Genomic DNA, 19511 nt, shown 5'->3' on the forward strand with positions numbered 1-19511 from the left:
CCGCAAGGAGAAGCCGTGCACTGCAACAAGAGAGTAGTCCCCGGTCTCCAAAACCAGAGAAAGCCTGCCTGCAGCAAAGAAGACCCAGCACAGCGAAAAACAAACAAACAAATAAAGCAGTGTGTACATGTCCAAAAAAGTAAATAAATAAAAATGTTTTGAAAAAAGCAGAAACACTGAAAAAGGGCATAGTTTCCAGTGTGAGCTACCTGGACTTTGCTGTTACAGAAAGTCACATATTTTATTGGATATTTTGTACTCTAAAATAGAAAAAAAAAGTAATAGGAACTCGTTTCCTACGTTAATAGCAAAGCAACTTTCCATCGGAATCTATTTCTACCTGGGTATACTGACTTAATATTAAGATAATGATGAGATTTAGCAAAACCCAGCTGCTCAAAACTCTTGAGCATTTGGTTTTATTTCTTTCAAGTCGTAAGTGTCACCTTCTTGAGGAGGCCACCCCTCTCTGTTCCTCATTCCCCTTCTTGTTTTATTTTTCCCTATAGCATTTGTCAATTTTCCAATTTCTCCACAATTTATTTTTTGGTTTGCTTGTCGATTTATAGTTTAATTTTCATAAAAGAATGTAAGTAAGCTCACAGAAGGAGGAATTTTTATATCTTTATTACCTCTAACAGTGCTTGGCATAAGGTAGGGGCTCAATAAACAGTTTTTAAAATGAATGAATGATGTTAGGGTTAGCTATGATAGACACCTCTCAGTTCTGTTTAAGTCTGGCTATGAATTCTCACGAGAGTTTATATTCAAGAGTTGCCCCTGTGCAATGTGAAAGAAAACGCCACCACAGGCTCCAGCCAATCAGGTAACATCACCATTTACAAGCAGGGTGGGCAGTATTAAAGATTCTAAGTAACACTGCCGTTACTGAACAGGAATGATAATAACCAGTAAGATATGGAAAGAGCATATTCTGTGCTATGAACTCAAGGCATGCTCAGCCTTTGTACTGGTAAACTTCTGCTGTCACTGTCTGAAACTCAGGTTACCCGTGAATAACTTCTCATCTACATCAGTATCTATATCTAAACACTAGCAAAATTCAAACAAATTCCTTGGAGATAACAGTGATTCTGGAAAGCTGATTTCAGATCCTTATGACACATGCATTCTCTGTTTTTAGATACTGTGTCAGTAAGGTACTATTCATTAGTGATGGCTCAAAGTTCCAGATACTAGAAGTTTCTAAGCCTTTACCAACTCCTGATTAGTACTGAGCAAACTACATTACGATACATCACTGATTGGCAAACTATGGTCCATGATCTGTTTTTGTATGAACTGCCTGCTAAGAATGGATTTAACATTTTTAAAGAAAGGTAAAAGACAAACAATATGCAATAGAGATGGCATGTGCCTCTTAAGGCCTAGAATATTTACTGTCTTGCGCTTTAAGGAAAAATTTGCCAACCCCAGATAGATGACTGCTAAATAAGGTGGGCACAAAAATCCAGATACAGAACTAACTGCTTTTTTAATTCCACTCTTTCACCTATTTAAACAGTAGTGTTTCTTTTGTTACTATCTTAAAGCTGTTTAGCTTTTCGACCCATAAGATGGTATTTTAGGTAACAAATTTTGCTATGCCTCTTCAGTCATTAACAGAGTTAATGTTCTGAGGAGCATCTTTATTTTCTATTTCACAGTTTAAAAAAATTAAGATTCTCAGAGGTTCTACGATATGAAACCCTTTTCATAATATATTTTATATACAAACACATTAGACATATATTAGACATACGAACTCCTGAATTAATTCATAATTTTTGGCTGCTCTGGATCTTGGTTACCGTGCATGGGTTTTTTCTAGCTGCAGTGAATGGGCTTCCCGTGTTGCGGAGCATGGGATCTAGAGACTACTGGCTCAGTAGGTGTGACACACAGTTTTAGCAACTCTGTGGTATGTGGAATCTTCCCGGACCAGGGATGGAACCTGTCTCCCCTGCACTGGCAGGCAGATTCTCATGGGACCACCGGGGAAGTCCTACACATACAAACTACTTGGAGTGAACTTTTGTATTGGGCAGATAAGTTTTAATTGCTCAGTCGTGTCCGACTCTTTGCAAGCCTATGGGCTATAGCCTTCCAGGTTCCTCTGTCCATGAAATTCTCCAGGCAAGAAAACTGGAGTGGGTGGCCATTTCCTTTTCCTGGGGATCTTCTTGACTCAGGGCTTGAACCCAGGTCTCCTGGGTTCTTCTTTACCATCTAAGCCAAAATACTGCTTTAATTTTCTGAGCTGGTTTAGGTTAATTATATTTGTAACTTTATAGAAACAGTACAAATTAGTGAAAAACTCCCATTATTAGTGGTGTTAGCAGGCCCTGAAGTAACTGTATTCCAGATCTAGGAAAGAGCTCAGGGGGCTGTGGTTAAAAACAAATGATGGGATTAACTGGAAACCAACCAGAAGTAATTTACTGTTACAATGTGATTCGGGAGATAATAACTGATAAGATAGCTACTTTTGTATCATCCAGTAACAGACAACTAAAACATTAATATATAACTTGGGGATTAAAACATTGAGAAGAATGCTGACTGATAAATGCAGACACAATACGCCTGGTGAATTATTCCTGGAATCTAGAAAGAGAGCTAGAAATTAAGAATCTATTAATGTTCAGCCAACGCCACTTTTCTGAAGTAAAGAAATACTATGTTTAGTAGATATAATCACTGTATTTTGAAAACAAAGATACAAACTAGGAATCAAAGAAACAAATATTTACAAGTCCTCAAAGGCAGGGCTCAACTGAAATGAATCTAGGAGAGTCGACCAGCTTTCCTACCAAGGAACTGACTAAATGAGAAACTGCCCCAAATCATGCAGTCCTCACAGCTCTACTTCCATGCTTACTAAAAAGACTCCTTATTTCTAATTTGGCTCACAACTACATTACATCAGAAAGAGGTTGCTATTACTATTCCTGAGAGCTGAAATTACAAAATTACTTTTAAAAATGTAAATAGACATAGCTAGATATCTTGAGATCTGAGCATGTTCTGATGAGATAAATCTAGATTCAACATGAAATAGTGAAACCAGAGCTTCCAAACAAATGTGACAAGAAAGCATTAGAGGTATGATGAGCAACTGGCCCCTGAGCCTTCAGACACGGCTGGAGCTGCTTCAATCTACTAGCAAAGTTCAACTTACCCTATTTAAAATATCATGCTTATTCTGCATACATTAGACACAATAACTCCCCATTTCCCCTGCTTTCTGGTAACCACCATTCTAGTAAGTCCTGCCTCTTTGAATCAGATGACTCTATGTATACCTTATTGATGTGTATTTTTCTTTTGTCGTAAGAGAAAGCATTAAGTGGTGAAATGCCTCAAGTCAGGCATAAGAATGTAGTAGGAGAGGTGTAAAGTCAGATTATGAAACATTTTCATTTTGAATAATGAAAAGGATCAAATCAGAAATTGTTTGATGAATATTACACTCTCTGCCCTTGGAATTTCTCACTCATTAACCCTTACTGTCCTTGTCAAATCCTAGATATTCTTCAAGATCAACCTCAATGCTTTCTTTCCTGGCGCCCATCAACATCATATTATTATTATTATTATTATTTTTAATTTTCATAGTAATTTGTATTTCCTTTAAAAGAGTCCACCCAATTTCACCTTTTACTATTTTCATTTTTGATCTTAGAGGACAAGCATCTTTAAAGCTGACTTTTTTTTAACACTTACTTCAAGCTTTTTAATGTATTTATTTTTATTTTATCTTTAAAATTATTCTTATTTTTTTAGCTACACAAGAGGCATGTGGGATCTTAGTTCCCCAACCAGGGATTGAACCTGCACCCCCTGCGCTGGACCGAGAAGTCCAAAGTTGACTCTCTCTTCATGAACAGATGCTTAGGTCCTCCACAGAGTCAGCACACGTGTTCAACTTAACTTACTTGAATATGTTTTGCCTTCATATGACTACACATAGCCTTCTAAATCACTTCTTGAGAATCACGTGGTTTATATAATCATTTTTGTAAAAGTTACATAAATGTAATTTACCCATTCAACATACACTAGCCAATGACGTAACCAGTATAAGCCAAGACCTGGACGCGATCATGAACTCCCTGTAATTCAGACCCGTCAATTACGTGCTTGTGCTGCATATTCTCACTATGCTCCCTATTCTGTTTGGAGATTCAGGTTCTCGCTTTTTTTAATGCCTACAATCTCTGGTGGCTCAGCGGTGAAAGAATCTGCCTGCAATGCAGGAGACACGGGTTCGGTCCTTCAGTCTGGAAGATTCCCCTGGAGAAGGAAATGGTTACCATTTCGGTATTTTTGCCTGGAGAATTCCATGGATAGTGGAGCCTGGTGGGCTACAGTTCATGAGGCTGCAAAGAGTTGGAGATGACTTAGCAACCAAACCACCACAATCTACCTGGAGACAAGACTAACAGTGGGGTTGCTAATATGTATTTAAAGAAAGTATTGACAAAATAATGACAATGATATGAATCCTGAGTATAAAGGTATTTTGGGAAAGGAACAGAAAACTAGCAAAAGACAGTTCCATGCTGCTCTGAAAGGAGAGGAGAGTTGCTACAAAGAGGACTCAAATAGTTCTTGTTCTCTTCTAGGAAGGGGGTAGGTAAGGCTCGGGAAGAAAATGGCTGGGACAGCTAAAACCACCTTGAAAGAGAAAGCAGATTAGCGGTGGGAACACACTGTGAGTCTCGGATGAAAGAGACTGCGCGGTGTTGCCTGACGCAGCAGCAGCAGCGCCTGGCCTCACAAGTTGCAGCTCTCACTTTCCTGGTGGTTTATTTGTTGTTCTTCAGCTGCTCAGTCGTGTCCGACTCTCTGTGACCTCATGTAGTTTATTTAGTTCAACACTAAAACTCCCCACAGAGTTTAGTTTTAACAGCTAAGACGATAACTAAATTGGGGAGGCAAATAACTGTTTCTTTAAGTCCTATGTTACCAAATATTTATTATCTGCTTTGATCATGTGCTGTGTAAGGCAATGGGAACACAGCTTCTTTCCTCAAAGCACTTACATTCTATGGTTCAATTTAGTCTTTGTTCGTCCATCAGAAATGCCTGAAAAATAACCCTGCCAACATGTGTGATTTCATCAGTCAAGAGTTTTCCTACAGAATACAGTTTGTGGGAGACACTTCCCTGGTGGTCCAGAGGTGGAGAGCTTCCTTCCAATGCAGGGGATGTGGGCTCCGTCCCTGGTCGGGGAAACAGAGGTCCATGTGGAGCGGAGCAACTAAGCTTCTGTCCTCCATCTAGAGCCCGGGTGCCTCACTGGAGACCCCGAGAGCTGCCAACTACGGCGCCCACCTGCTCCGCAGCCTACGAGCACAGCTCGAGAGAAGCCTATAGCTGCCAGGAAAGATCCTACGTGTTGAAGCTAAGACCTGACAGCCCACCAAAAAAAGAAGGACATTAAAAAAAAAAATGCACCTTGTGGGGTTGTCTTTGTATGTACATGTCACAGGAACACTCCAGAACATTTATATGATTATAATCTTCTGTGAAGAAAAATGTCTTAAGCTCTTATTCTTCCCCCTTCTCTTCTCCAACTCAGCTCTACCTTCACCCTGCAAGTGTCTGTTGCTCAGTCATGTCTGACTTTGTGACCCCATGGACTGCAGCCCACCAGGCTCCTCTGTTCACGGGATTTTGCAGGCAAGAATACTGGAGGGGGTTGCCATTTCCTCCTCCAGGGGATCTTCCCAACCTAGGGATCGAACCCGGGTCTCCTGCACTGCAGGAGATTCTTTACCATTTGAGCTACCAGGGAATCCACCTTCACCCTACTGCCCATTTAACAGGGGCTTTGTGTGTTTTCTTCATATTTCCAGTGTATATATAAACACGCACCTAGCCATCCCTCCATTATTGAATTTAATATTAGGGAAAAATATCAACAGCAAATTATTTCAGCCGAAGGATCTAGAAGTAAATTAGAAATGTTCCATTTTAGCTACAGAACCATAAAATTATGTAATGATTAGATCTTACTTTCAAATATTAGCACCATAAATTCCTATTAACAAGATCAGAGAAAACATAAGAAAAGCATTGCTATGGAAAACTGAAAATACTCAAAATAATAACTGTAGAAATTATGATGCTTTAAGATAATCATGGATGCTAGTATAAAAGAAGTCCGGGCCTTATTTCATGTAATCTTACTTCTAATTTTATAGATATGAACCAGTTCAGGGCATTTCAGTTACTCGTCCCAGGTGACCCGGTCAGTTCCCATTCCAAATTCTACATTATTAGCAACGTAGTCTTGATTTCACTGGTTTATAGCATGAGCTCTCAGTTTTCATTAGGACGTAGCTGAGATTACACCTCTCTTGAAACATTTTCTCTAGTATATAGGAAAAAGATGATTGTAGAAAGAAAGATAATACAGATAAGCATAAAGGAGGAAATAAACACTAGTCAATTAAGACTTTATATTTCAAATCTTCTTAACTGTCTTCTCTTTGTAAAACCTTATGTTGACATCCTGGAGAAATCTGTTACTTTTGTACTGGTGACAGTCAGGATTTCAGGATATCAGAATCAGGTTACCCACCTAAAGTCAGACATGTAGGAGGTCAGGGTCAGAAAGAGTAGTTCGTTGCTTGAAACAGAGAAGGGTCAGAAAAGCAGACCAGAGCATGTGACAGGCTTAAGGTATGTGGCTGGACCATGCGGTTTTCATCCGACCCTACATTTCCCATTAGCACCTGTGTATTCAATCTGCTCTCTTCGTGTAGACTATAATAACAGACACATCACAGTGTCTGCCATAATCTTAGCGGACTTTCTGAGGAGAACCTGCCTAGCTGTAGCCCTTCTGAATGAACAGCCCTAGGCAGCTTTCTTTGGTACCAGATGATCCCTGGTCCATTAGTAAGGGCAGCCATTCAGTAGCTGGCTAATAACCTTGACACGTCTCGCCACAAGAGGTATACATCCCCCAATAAGGAGGAACTGTGCCGATTCAATTCTTGCTTTTGGAAAATACAGAGAGAACTAGTTAGAAGAGAACAGATCAGGGAAAGGATGCAGAGAAACATGTCTCAAGACAAGGAACTGCGAGCAGGTGGATAAGGAAGTGGAAACCATGAGTGAGCAGACGCTAGGAGAGAAACAGCGAGAAGCTAAAGGACCCCTAAAGGAAAAAGATCCGTGGACTCAGCCGTGGAAATCCAGAGCTGCCTTGTTCCCAGGCCGGTCAATCTAGATTTGCTGCTTTCTCCATTCTGTCAGCTCAGTCTATTGCCACATAGATCCTTATGATAATTATCCCTTATTTCATTTAGATTGTAACTCTGTCATTTTTTTGAAAAAGGAGGTTGAACTATGTAATCACCAAGCAATCTCTCACATCTCATTGATCTTGAGTAGCATGTTCTGAATGTATAATGAAACAGCTTAGATCAGAAGTTCCCATACTTGACCGATTATTATAATCATCTAGGCAGCTGAAAAAAGTTTAAGATTCTGGGGACTCATTGACTCAGAATATTGTACAGAAAATCTTTCTGGCTTTGGGTCTCTATGCTCAGATGGTAAAAATCATGCCTCTTCTGAGAAATTAAGGCATGGAGGGGTAACTGTGTTGAAGTAAAGTGAAATATTTAATAAAGTTACTCCTAGTTTGATTCTGTTAAATTCTCATTACTTATTAAAACATCATTTTCAATATTTCATAATTTATTTTCTCTGCTTTTAATCCAAATTTTTCTAATTTCTTGTTTTTTTGACTACTTTCTGTGCACATACATTTTTACATAATAGTGCATTTCAGTTTTTTTGGTTTATGTTAATATGATTGGTTTTATACTTTACAAGAAAACTCCTTATAGCAAAATATATTATTTTACAAATAAAAGGGGATAGGTGATATTTTACATCCTTTTTATTCTTATGTAAATTTATAAATGATGCAAACAGGAAATTCCCTGGCTGTCCAGTGGTTAGGACTCAGCGCTTTCACTACTGAGGGCTGGAATTCAATCCCAGGTCAGGGAACTAAGATCCTATAAGCCGTGAGGCATGGCCAAAACAGCAGCAACAAACAAACAAAACCCCCCAAAAACAAACTTCTTTTTGCTTATCTGCATTTTCTCTTTTTTCTATAATAAGCTTTCTTTTATATACAAGAGAAAATCTTTCAAAAGAGGTATGATCTCAGCTACATCCTAATGAAAACTGAGAGATCATGCTGGAAACCAGTCAAATCAAGAGTTTCTGATTTGTTTAAAATTTGTCCCTGGGGAATGGAAGATGCTGTATTAATGCTAATTACTGGGCAAGTTCAATATGCTAACTAGAAGAGGGACTAATGCAGAGCTTTCAAGGCCCTTTCGTAAAATGACTATAGTTGGTCTGAAACCAATATGAGTGAGAGGAAGGACATTTAAGTCAAATATATTTAGTGAAAACCAAACACTAACATTCCAAATTAATTTTTGTTGTACTTACAAACAGTGTTGGTTTGGGTATAAATACATTGTCTTCAGGTTCTTTAGGTGCATTCAAAGTCTTTGATTTCTGATTTTCTGTCACATTTTTGGATTCCGTTTTAGTGAAAAGTAAGTTGTCCTCGGAACGCTTACTACGCATGTGAGTGATAATCTGTTTCATTGCTGCCAATTCCTGTTGATATATGAAAACAGAAGAGGAAGGCAAGTATGATTTTAGCAAGCAGAACTCATGATGTTGATCTTAAAACATTTATTTTTATTCTTGAAGTAGAAAAAACAGTTGAAACAATTACATTACATAAATGAGCAAAGTTGTGAAAATAACTACATATTAATGTTCAATAATGATGCACAAAAATCTCATAGTTGTTAATACTGTTAAAAGATAAATATATCATTCCAAAGGGGAAAGAGGGGGAGGGAGAAATAGGATAAATAGGAGTATGGGGTTAAGAGACAAATACAATAGTAGTATCTTGTTATATATAAAGGAGATCAGCAACAAGGATTTACTATACAGCACAAAGAACTGTATTCAAAATCTTATAATAACCTATGATGGAAAATAATCTGAAAAAATATACATGTATAACTGAATCACGTTGCTGTACATCTGAAACAAACACGGTATTATAAACCAACTGTACTTAAAAAAATATATTATTCCATAGTCTAGTGTTTCCCAAATTTTTCAGAACTTTGGAATCACCTGTGGAGCTTAAAAAAAAAAAACCAAAAAAACTGATGCCTGTGTTCCACCCTGAGAGATCGAGAGATAATTGAACTGGGGTGTAGCCTTGGCTCTGAAATTTTTAAAGATTCCCCAGGTGATTTTAACAAATTTTGGAGTCATGGGCATAGCTACATCCCCCAGTAGCTTTTCTACACATACTTGATAAACAGATTATTTAGGCACTTAACTTTTCCTCTTCTACCTCTTAAACTATCCTACCAGCCTTTTTTGAAATCTTGCATGAAGATGCAAGGGAAAAAGTCTGAAAATCTTTTTCTTGTCTATTAATCAGCAGTTCAAACAATAAGTTTAATGTAACTTCAGGATTTCTTTAATCATGTTATTCCTGGACTAAAAGACAGAAAACAAATTTATGGTTACCAAAAGGGAAAGTGGGGGGAGGGATAAATCAGGAATTTGGGATTAACAGATACAGACTGCTATATATAAAACAGATCAACATCAAGGACCAACCGTATAGCACAGGGAGTCAGAATCACTCTGCTCTACACCTGAAACATTGTAAATCGACCAGACTTCAGTAAAGACACAGCAAAGCATATTACTCCCTCTTCTACAAATGAAAACCTGAGTTAGCTCTATCAGTCATTGTTTGAACTAAGGATTAGTTATGCTGAATCTTGAAAAACCCAGATCAAAAATTTCCCTCATTCTCTCTTCTACATCTATTTCGTCGTTTCTTTTCCCCATAGTCAAATCTTTAGCACCACACACTAACTAGTGGATATTTATGCTTAATTACTAAATTGATTTGATCAAACACAAGTATATGGAGAGAGGGCAGACTAAACTCTTCTTTACCTTATTCTCTGTAGAACAGTGGTAGGCTTTGTTGGAGGTAATTTTCTCCAATGATTTTATTTCATCTTCGTGCCAAGACACAAAAGTTACAGCGATAGAAAATGTTCTGCTTCCTTCTACTAATCTGTTTATAGACATCAGCTCTGTGTCGGAGCAAGTTCCTACAGGCCTTTTTTTTTTTTTTCTGGCTGTCATTAGTTCTATTTAGAACCATCTAGCTTGAGTGGGTATTTTAAAACAGAGCTGTTGAGTTTAAGCCACAAAGCCTTAATAACTCGCAGGGCCAAGAGAGGAGCTAGAAGAACGATGCCAGAATCCTCTTTTCTGCAGGAATGGGGCTGGCTTGGCCAAGGCACACGAGGGCGTGTCTACCTTCAGAAACTGCCAGTCTGATATACTATTTAAAAAGTTATTTATTTGGCTGTGCCCTGTCTTAGCTGCTCTGCAGCATGTGAGACCTTAGTTCCCTGACCAGGGATTGATCCCTGGTTCCCTGCATTGCAAGGTCGATTCTTAGCCACTGATCCATCAGGGAAGTCCCTGATATTTGAGCCTTTAGAGGACTCAATGCTTCTGAGATTATGTTACCTCCTTTACATGCTTCCCTATAGTGGAGTGTGTACCACTGACTCAATGTAAAACACATCTGTGTTACGGTAGATTTCAGCTCCTGTCTAGTCACTACGCAGCAAGTAAAGTCAGAGGGGAGATAATGGTCTCTCAACCTATCAAAGGAACACTTTTTATCTGAAAGAACCTCTTTTTTACTTGTCACAACTTTTGTATCTTGGCATGAAGATTATTAAGAAAAAAATTTCCTCCAATACAACCTAACACTATTCTACAGATAAATAAGGTCCAGGGAATCATACCTTCTGAAAGCAGGGAAGGCAGAGACGGTAAGGATGAGGAGAGAGAAAACAACGGGGGTACCAGGCAGAGGGGCTTTGGCTCCTGAGAGTCCAAAAGGAAGTCATGCTTCTGTTTCTCTTTGGCCTCACCTGCTGCTCATATAGGGACAGTTACAGGTAACAGATCACTTTTGATGCTGGTCAGGAGACAGAAGGGACATTCACAGGTTTTTACTTTTAGACTAGGATGACCCCAACCGAGGGTGCTGTCACAGTACTACTGCTGTTCATCTGACAGTACTAAATGTGAGCACAGCTTCTGAAATCTAAGTAAAGAACTCTGGAAAAGCAACAGAATTCTGCAAAATCCCTATTAGGGCAATACACAGCTACAATAGACACCAACATAAGATGCAGTTTTATTATCTTTTCATACAGATGATCTCTTTTATATCAATGGTAAATTTGAACAAAGAAAATTCCACTTAACATCAAATAGTATCAACACCACCACTGGAGACTGAGCACACAGAAAGCCAAGCACAGGTAGTGGAAATCTTTCAGGATTCGGTTAGAAGTCAGACTCACCTATTGCGGACACAATTATTAACTGTGTAAACTTAGGAAATCTACTCTGAATAAGCTTCAGTTTCCAAATTGATAAAATGTATGCTTGTCTTACCGTTTTGGGTCTTTGCCAGTCTCCTAAGTGTTTGGGTATGTTTATTTTGCATTTCTTCTGTTGTGAGGGTGGGCAGTTTTCCTGAGTCTAAGAATATCACCAACTCAATGGATATGAGTTTGAGCCAGCTCTGGGAGATGGTGAAGGACAGGGAAGCCTGGTAGGCTGTAGCCCAGAGGGTCGCAAAGAGTCCGACACGACGGAGGCAACTTAGCACACACACATAGGTGATTAACAAACAATGTGACAGCTTCAGGTGAACACCGAAGTGACTCAGCCATACGTATACCTGCATCCAATCTCCCCCCAAACTCCCCTCCCATCCAGGCTGCCACATAACACAGCAGACTTCCATGTGCTATACAGTAGGTCTCTGTTGGTTATCCATTTTAAATATAGCAACCTTGACTTTCTTACAGAGATCTCTCCCCTTCTTCTTAAAGAGTTTCTGCCTTTTTTCTCCTCATTGATGGAAATGCCCTTTTTTCCACATTACCTAAGATTATCTAGCTTCTTAATCATGTTGTTTGCTGGGATCAATTTTGTACTGACTGATTTTAAGACTAATGCAAAGTTGTTACTCTGAAATTTCCCTTTATTGCACATCTTGGCATATTCCATTATTTCTCGTCTCTCTTTGTCATTTGATGGTAAACAATCTAGCAATTTCATGAGGGGGTACTGTGGCAAAGTATTATACTCGTCCTCAGAACTCTGCTGGTATTATGTCTATGTTTTCTAAAGTCAAATTTCTGGGAACTGTGATGCTAAGCTAATCTTGATTTCTTTGTAAGTATTTTCTTTCTCTAGGAACTGTCAATATTGTTTACCTTTTCCTTGTAAATTTCTGTCTTTTTACCTTTTTCAAAGTTTTAGCAGAGTTTGTTCACTTTTCCTGACATCCTTCTACAGGCATTTTAACTTACTTAGAGTAACTTCATGATTTTGATTTCAGCAATTTTTGAAAACACCAGAAACTTTTTCCATACACTGCTTATTTTCTATGAATACTAATTTCTTAAACCTTTTTGAAGAAAATAATTACAAAACCTTGCAAGTTCTTTTCTGTCACAGAATTATTTTGTTTTCTTTGGAGAAGAGTCAGTCCCTCTGTTTATTGTGATTTTTTCCTCTTGTGCTATTAATTTTCTTCCAGTTTCTGACAGTCTTTGGTTGTGTGTCCCAATTTATGAGTGAAGAAACAGACTAAATGTTTTTTCTTTTTGCTGCTATGGGCCATTCATCTGAATGAGATAGCTGGATATGTGGACAAGAAAATCTGTCAAGCAGGTTTCACTCTAGGGTCCTCAGATGAAAAGTAAGCTCTCTTATCCAAAATTACAAAATGTGGAATATCTTATTCAGGGACACTTCTTTTTGGTAGTCCTAATCAATTCCTGGCAAATGCTCCATTAATTTAGAAAGTCATTTGTCAAATATTTCTTTTAATTTCTGCTTTTTAAAAATCATAGAATCATTACTCATTCATTATAAAATTCAAGTACAGCACAAGTGCCATGCCTCAATTCTCTTTTCCTTATACCACTTGTTTGAGATCTTTGAGATTCTCCTATAACAGTCTGATTGATAATAATATTTATTAGTTCTGATACATTTTCCAGTGATCTACAAAAACCTAATAGGATATATTTCATAATTCTAGTATATCAAATACATAAGAAAATTATCATAACTTCAGGAATGAAGGAACCATTCATTAAAATGAACAATGTAGAACTGAATCCGATTATATGACTGTAACTTAAGATAAAATAAAAATAAAACAAAACAATAAAAACCACATTGCAGTACTCTACTCCTCAAAGTGGAAGAGTTAAGGACATTCTCACAAAGCTTCCAGATGATGATGATGTTGAAGATGATGACTGTACAAACACTCTGTAAAAGAGATAAACTACTCTCTTGAATATGAATGCACATATCTTGGTCATTTAGTATAAACTATTTGCATAGAGGGTAGCATATTAAAAGAGCTCCACTGCAGAGCAGCTGTTTAAGAGTATTGCACAGTTGATGCCAATAAATGGCTGAAAGTTGTAAACTCTGCAAACATGTTGGCAAGGGGACACATAGATGGCATTTCTTGATGAAAATAGCTCTAAGAAGTATAATGCAAACTATGTGTTCCACTGGAGGTTACACTGAAGTGCTCTTTAGAGGAATAACAATGCATCTGGCAGTGAAGTCAGCATTCTGTGCGTCTTTCTTACCTGAGCTAACCCGAGGTAAAAACTAACCTTGTTTTAAACCAAAAGAGTTCAAAATGCAGTACTTGGATGCAATCTCAAAAACAACAGAAAGATCTCTGTTCATTTCCAAGGCAAACCATTCAATGTCATGGTAGTCCAAGTCTACGCCCCTATGAGTAATGCTGAAGAAGCTGAAGTTGAATGGTTCAATGAAGACCTACAAGACCTTTTAGAACTCACACCCAAAAAAGATGTCCTTTTCATTATAGGGTGCTGGAGTGCAAAAGTAGGAAGTCAAGAAACACCTGGAGTAACAGGCAAATTTGGAGTACAGAATGAAGCAGGGCAAAGGCTAATAGAGTTTTGCCAAGAGAACGCATTGATCATAGCAAACACCCTCTTGCAACAATACAAGAGAAGACTCTACACATGGACATCACCAGATGATCAACACCGAAATCAGACTGATTATATTCTTTGCAGCCAAAGATGGAGAAGCAAAAACAAGATGGAGAAGCAAAAACAAGACCTCAGCAAAAACAAGACCGGGAGCTGACCGTGGCTCAGATCATGAACTCCTTATTGCCAAATTCAGACTTAAATTGAAGAAAGTAGGAAAAATCACTAAACCATTCAGGTATAATCTAAATCAAATCCCTTACGATTACACAGTGGAAGTGAGAAAAAGATGCAAGGGATTAGATCTGATAGGCAGAGTGCCTGAAGAACTATGGAAGACGGAGGTTCGTGACATTGTACAGGAGGCAGGGATCAAGACCATCCCCAAGAAAAAGAAATGTAAAAAAGCAAAATGGCTGTCTGAGGAGGCCTTACAAATAGCTGTGAAAAGAATAGGAGCGAAAAGCAAAGGAGAAAAGGAAAGATATATCCATTTGAATGCAGAGTTCCAAAGAATAGCAAGGAGAGATAAGAAAGCCTTCCTGAGTAATCAGTGCAAAGAAACTGAGGACAACAACAGAATGGGAAAGACTAGAGATCTCTTCAAGAAAATTAGAGATACCAAGGGAACATTTCATGCAAAGATGGGCACAAAAAAATGACAGAAATGGTATGGACCTAACAGAAGCAGAAGATATTAAGAAGAGGTGGCAAGAATACACAAAGAACTATACAAAAATGATCTTCACGACCCAGATAATCACGATGGTATGATCACTCACCTAGAGCCAGACATCCTGGAATGTGAAGTCAAGTGGGCCTTCTGAAACATCACTGCAAACAAAGCTAGTGGAGGTGATGGAATTCCAGTTGAGCTATTTCAAATCCTAAAAGATGATGCCGTGAAAATGCTGCATGCAAGATGCCAGCAAATTTGGAAAACTCAGCAGTGGCCACAGGACTGGTCAGTTTTCATTCCAATCCCAAAGAAAGGGAATGCCAAAGAATGCTCAAACTACTGCACAATTGCACTCATCTCACATGCTAGTAAAGTAATGCTCAAAATTCTCCAAGCCAGACTTCAACAGTACGTGAACTGTCAACTTCCAGATGTTCAAGCTGGCTTTAGAAAAGGCAGAGGAACCGGAGATCAAATCGTCAACATATGTTGGATCATGAAAAAAGCAAGAGAGCTCCAGAAAAACATCTATTTCTGTTTTATTGACTATGCCAAAGCTTTGACTGTGTGGATCACAATAAACTGGGGAAAATTCTTAAAGAGATGGGAATACCAGGCCACCTGACCTGCCTCTTGAAAAATCTGTGTGCAGGTCAAGAAGCAACAGTTTGAGCTGGACATGGAACAACAGACTGGTTCCAAATTTGGAAAGGAGTATGTCAAGGCTGTATATTGTCACCCTGCTTATTTAACTTATGTGCGGAGTACATCATGCAAAATGCTGGGCTGGAGGAAGCACAAGCTGGAATCAAGATTGCTGGAAGAAATATCAATAACCTCAGATATGCAGATGACACCACCCTTATGGCAGAGAGTGAAGAACTAAAGAGTCTCTTGATGACAGTGAAAGAGGAGAGAGAAAAAGTTGGCTTAAAACTCAATATTCAGAAGACTAAGATCATGGCATCTGGATCCATCACTTCATGGCAAATAGATGGGGAGACAATGGAAACTGGCAGACTTAATTTTTCTGGGCTCCAAAATCCCTGCAGATGGTGACTGCATCCATGAAATTAAAAGATGCTTGCTCCTTGGAATAAAAGTTATGACCAACCTAGACAGCATATTAAAAAGCAGAGACATTACTTTAACAACAAAGGTCCGTCTAGTCAAAGCTATGGTTTTTCCACTAGTCATGTTGTGGATGTGAGAGCTGGACTATAAAGAAAGCTGAGAACTGAAGAATTGATGTTTTTGAACTGTGGTGTTGGAGAAGACTTTTGAGGAGTCCCTTGGACTGCAAAGAGATCCAACCAGTCCATTCTAAAGGAAATTAGTCCTGGGTGTTCATTGGAAAGTCTGATGCTGAAGCCAAAACTCCAGTACTTTGGCCACCTGATGCGAAGAACTAACTCATTTGAAGAGATCCTGATGCTGGGCAAGATTGAAGGTGGGAGGAGACAGGGACGACAGAGGATGAGATGGCTGAATGGAATCACTGACTCAATGGACATGAGTTTGAGTAAACTCCGGGACTTGGTGATGGACAGGGAGGCCTATCGTGATGCAGCCCATGGCATCGCAAAGAGTCGGATATGAATGAGTGACTGAACTAAACTGAACTGAACCGTTCTAAACCAAGTACACACTTATATTGGAGGTTTAAACTACATCTGAAAGAGCATTTAAACATTTTATTATGGAAACTTCTAACTCCCAGTTTCTACTGCTTGACTTTAGCCATTATCAACATTTTGTCAATAAATTGTTTTTTCTTAAAAACAGCTTCATTGAGATATAATTCACCTGCCAATATAGTCATCCATTTAAAGTATAAAATGAAAAAAAATTTTTTCCATCACCTCAGAAGGAAACCCTTAGTCCTTTAGAAATCCCTACACTATCTATCCTGTCCTCAACTTACCAGCCACAAGCAACCATCAATCGACTTTCTATCTCTTTGTTGAAGGCATTTCAAATGAATAGAATCATGTGTGTGTCCATTGTGACCAGCTTCTTTCACTTAGCATGGTGTTTTCAAGGTTCTGGATGTTATATATCTACTAGTAATTTATTTCTTTTTATGACTGAGTAATATTTCATTGTATAGCTATCCCACATTTTATTTAGTCCATTTATCAGCTGGTGGACATCTGGGTTGTTTACACCTTTTGGTTGCTGTGAATAATGCTGTTAACATCTAACATTCATGTACAAGTTTTTGTGTAGACATGTTTTCATTTCTCAAGTATAAACCTAGTTGTGGAATTGCTGGGCCATATGGTAACTCCATGTTTAATCATCTGAGGGACTGCCATAATGTTCTGTCAACATTGTTTTTATCTACTTCCTTTCCAGTTATTTTGAAATCTTTGAAAGCAGATTTCAGACCTCAGAACATTTCACTTGTAAATATTTCAGTAGAGATTTTTAACAGATAAGGATTAAAAACAAAAAACAAAAAACCCAAAATATCATTATCACATCTAACAAAATAGTAAAAGAAAATGTAAAATTATCTGAAAGTTATCTATTGATACTCTTAAGTGCCCAAAGACAATTTTAAATCATTATCAAAGCAAATTTTTAGCACATCTCAATGTATGATTTTAAAAGTTTACTATTATTGGAGTATAATTGTTCTACAGTGTTGTGTTAGCTTCCGCTGTATAACGTGAATCAGTGTGTTTGTAAGTATACGTATATATCTCCTCCCTCCTGAGGCTCCCTCCCACCCTGCCCCCCATCCCACTCCTCTAGGCCTTCACAGAGCGCCGAGCTAAACCCCCTGTGTTACACAGCAGCTTCCCACAGCTATCTATTTCACACGTGGTACTGTATATATGTCAATGCTACTCTCTCAATTCACTCAATGTATAATTTTTGAAGAAGGTAAACTATACCTTGAATGCCAATGCCACTATACTCTAAACAATAGACAAAGCAGATTTTTGTCTGGAAAATTAATATTCATGTAGTATTTACTATGTTCCAGGCTTTGCACTATGTATTTTACACAAAAATTTAATCTTCAGGATTTCCCTGGTAGTCCAGTGGCTAAGACTCTGTGCTCCCAATTCAGGGGGCCCGAGTTTGATCCCTGGTCAGGGAACTAGATCCCACATGCTGCAACTAAAGTTCACTGCTGCCAGTAAAGATCCTGCGTACCAAACAAGATCAAAGAATCCATGTGCTGCAATTAAGACCCAGCACACGCCAAACAAATTGAAAAAAAAAAAAATTTAATCCTCTGTTAAATACCAAAAGGTAGATATTACTTCAATTCTCAAGACAAACTGAGGTTTAGAAGATTTTAAGAAATACAGCCAAATTCACTAGCTATTAAGAAATGAAATCAGAATTCAAATGAATTCAAAGCAATTCAAATTAGAATTCAAATGAATTCATTATTTACACAATAATGCAGATGCTCTCTATCAAGGCCTTTGACAGTCACAATTTCAGGTCTGGAAGGGACCTTCAAGTTATTTAACCTCTATACAAAACAAAGCAAAGCAACAATAACAACCACACAAAGCAAACCAAACATGTCTCCATATAATGTCTACCCTTAGGTTTTAATTCCAGCCTTTGGAGAGATGTATCGCAAGTCTATTTCTGCCTCTTTCACATGCCTACTTCGAATTTCTTGTATCTCTCTAAATCTTTTCTACCCTGCTGTTGTTCAGTTGCTCAGTAGTGACCGACTTTTTGTGACCCCATGGACTGCAGCACTCCAGGCTTCCCTGTCTCCCGGAATTTGCTCAAACTTATGTGCATTGAGTCAATGATGCCCATCAACCATCTGTCCATCTGCCCATCTGTCATCCGCTTCTCCTGCCCTCAAACTTTCCCAGCATCAGGGTTTTTTCCAATGAGGTGGCTCTTCACATCAGGTGGACAAAGTATTGGAGCTTCAGCTTTCTTCTCTAAACACCCCCAAATCCATTAATCTCCCTTGGCTGAATGGAATTCTTTTATCATCTTGATTATTTTCCTCTGATTACCTCCTAGTAAGTATTCAAAGTTTTGAGTCTAGAACAGAATGAAGTCCTAGCCAGAGCAGAGAAGAATAAGGCTTATCTACTCCTTATTCTAATGCATTTCAGATGATAAATATTTTTGCAGTCATACTCTATCTACCATGGAAAGCTTAGTGAAAGCTCAAGGGTTTGGTAAATGAGACACAATTGTGCTCTCATAGCCTAGGGGACATAGCTAATCACTAACAACATTCTTTCCTGAACTTGGATATAATCTTAAGGTCATCCTTAACAGTGAGGCAGGTAGAGGAAGTTAGCATTATTACACACTGCAGTAGGCTCCTGAGGAATGAATCCACTGCCACTGCTCACTGAAAACATAAATGTGGGCACCTCAATTCTGTTCTGATTGGTTTGTACAGACCCCTTCATTCATCTGATTACTGAATTTCACCTTGGACTTCTAACGGCCTTGCCTCTGGTATACATGTTGTCTTGTACCTGGCTTTTCCTTCCGTACCACTATTCATCTAGCTGTTGTCTGCTTTCTGGCTTTTATTATTTCAGTATAATCTGGTAGGTTTTGATGCAAATTCTTGTTGATTTCCATCATTAATTTCAGGCTCCAGGCTCTTTGAGACTCTTTGGTGTCTGGAGTGT

General features: G+C 38.5%; 1 protein-coding gene across 2 annotated transcripts in view; it reads right to left on the reverse strand.

The window, feature by feature from the left end:
- PIBF1 (progesterone immunomodulatory binding factor 1) overlaps positions 1-19511 on the reverse strand; it is a 230739-nt gene that overhangs the window by 4079 nt on the left and 207149 nt on the right. For both annotated transcript variants that reach the window (XM_020902643.2, XM_020902642.2), the window contains exon 17: positions 8491-8664. In XM_020902643.2, the coding sequence (XP_020758302.2) occupies positions 8491-8664 (174 nt within the window). The remainder of the gene's footprint in view (positions 1-8490; positions 8665-19511) is intronic.

This window comes from Odocoileus virginianus, chromosome 8, assembly GCF_023699985.2.
Source record: "Odocoileus virginianus isolate 20LAN1187 ecotype Illinois chromosome 8, Ovbor_1.2, whole genome shotgun sequence".
NCBI lineage: Eukaryota > Metazoa > Chordata > Mammalia > Artiodactyla > Cervidae > Odocoileus > Odocoileus virginianus.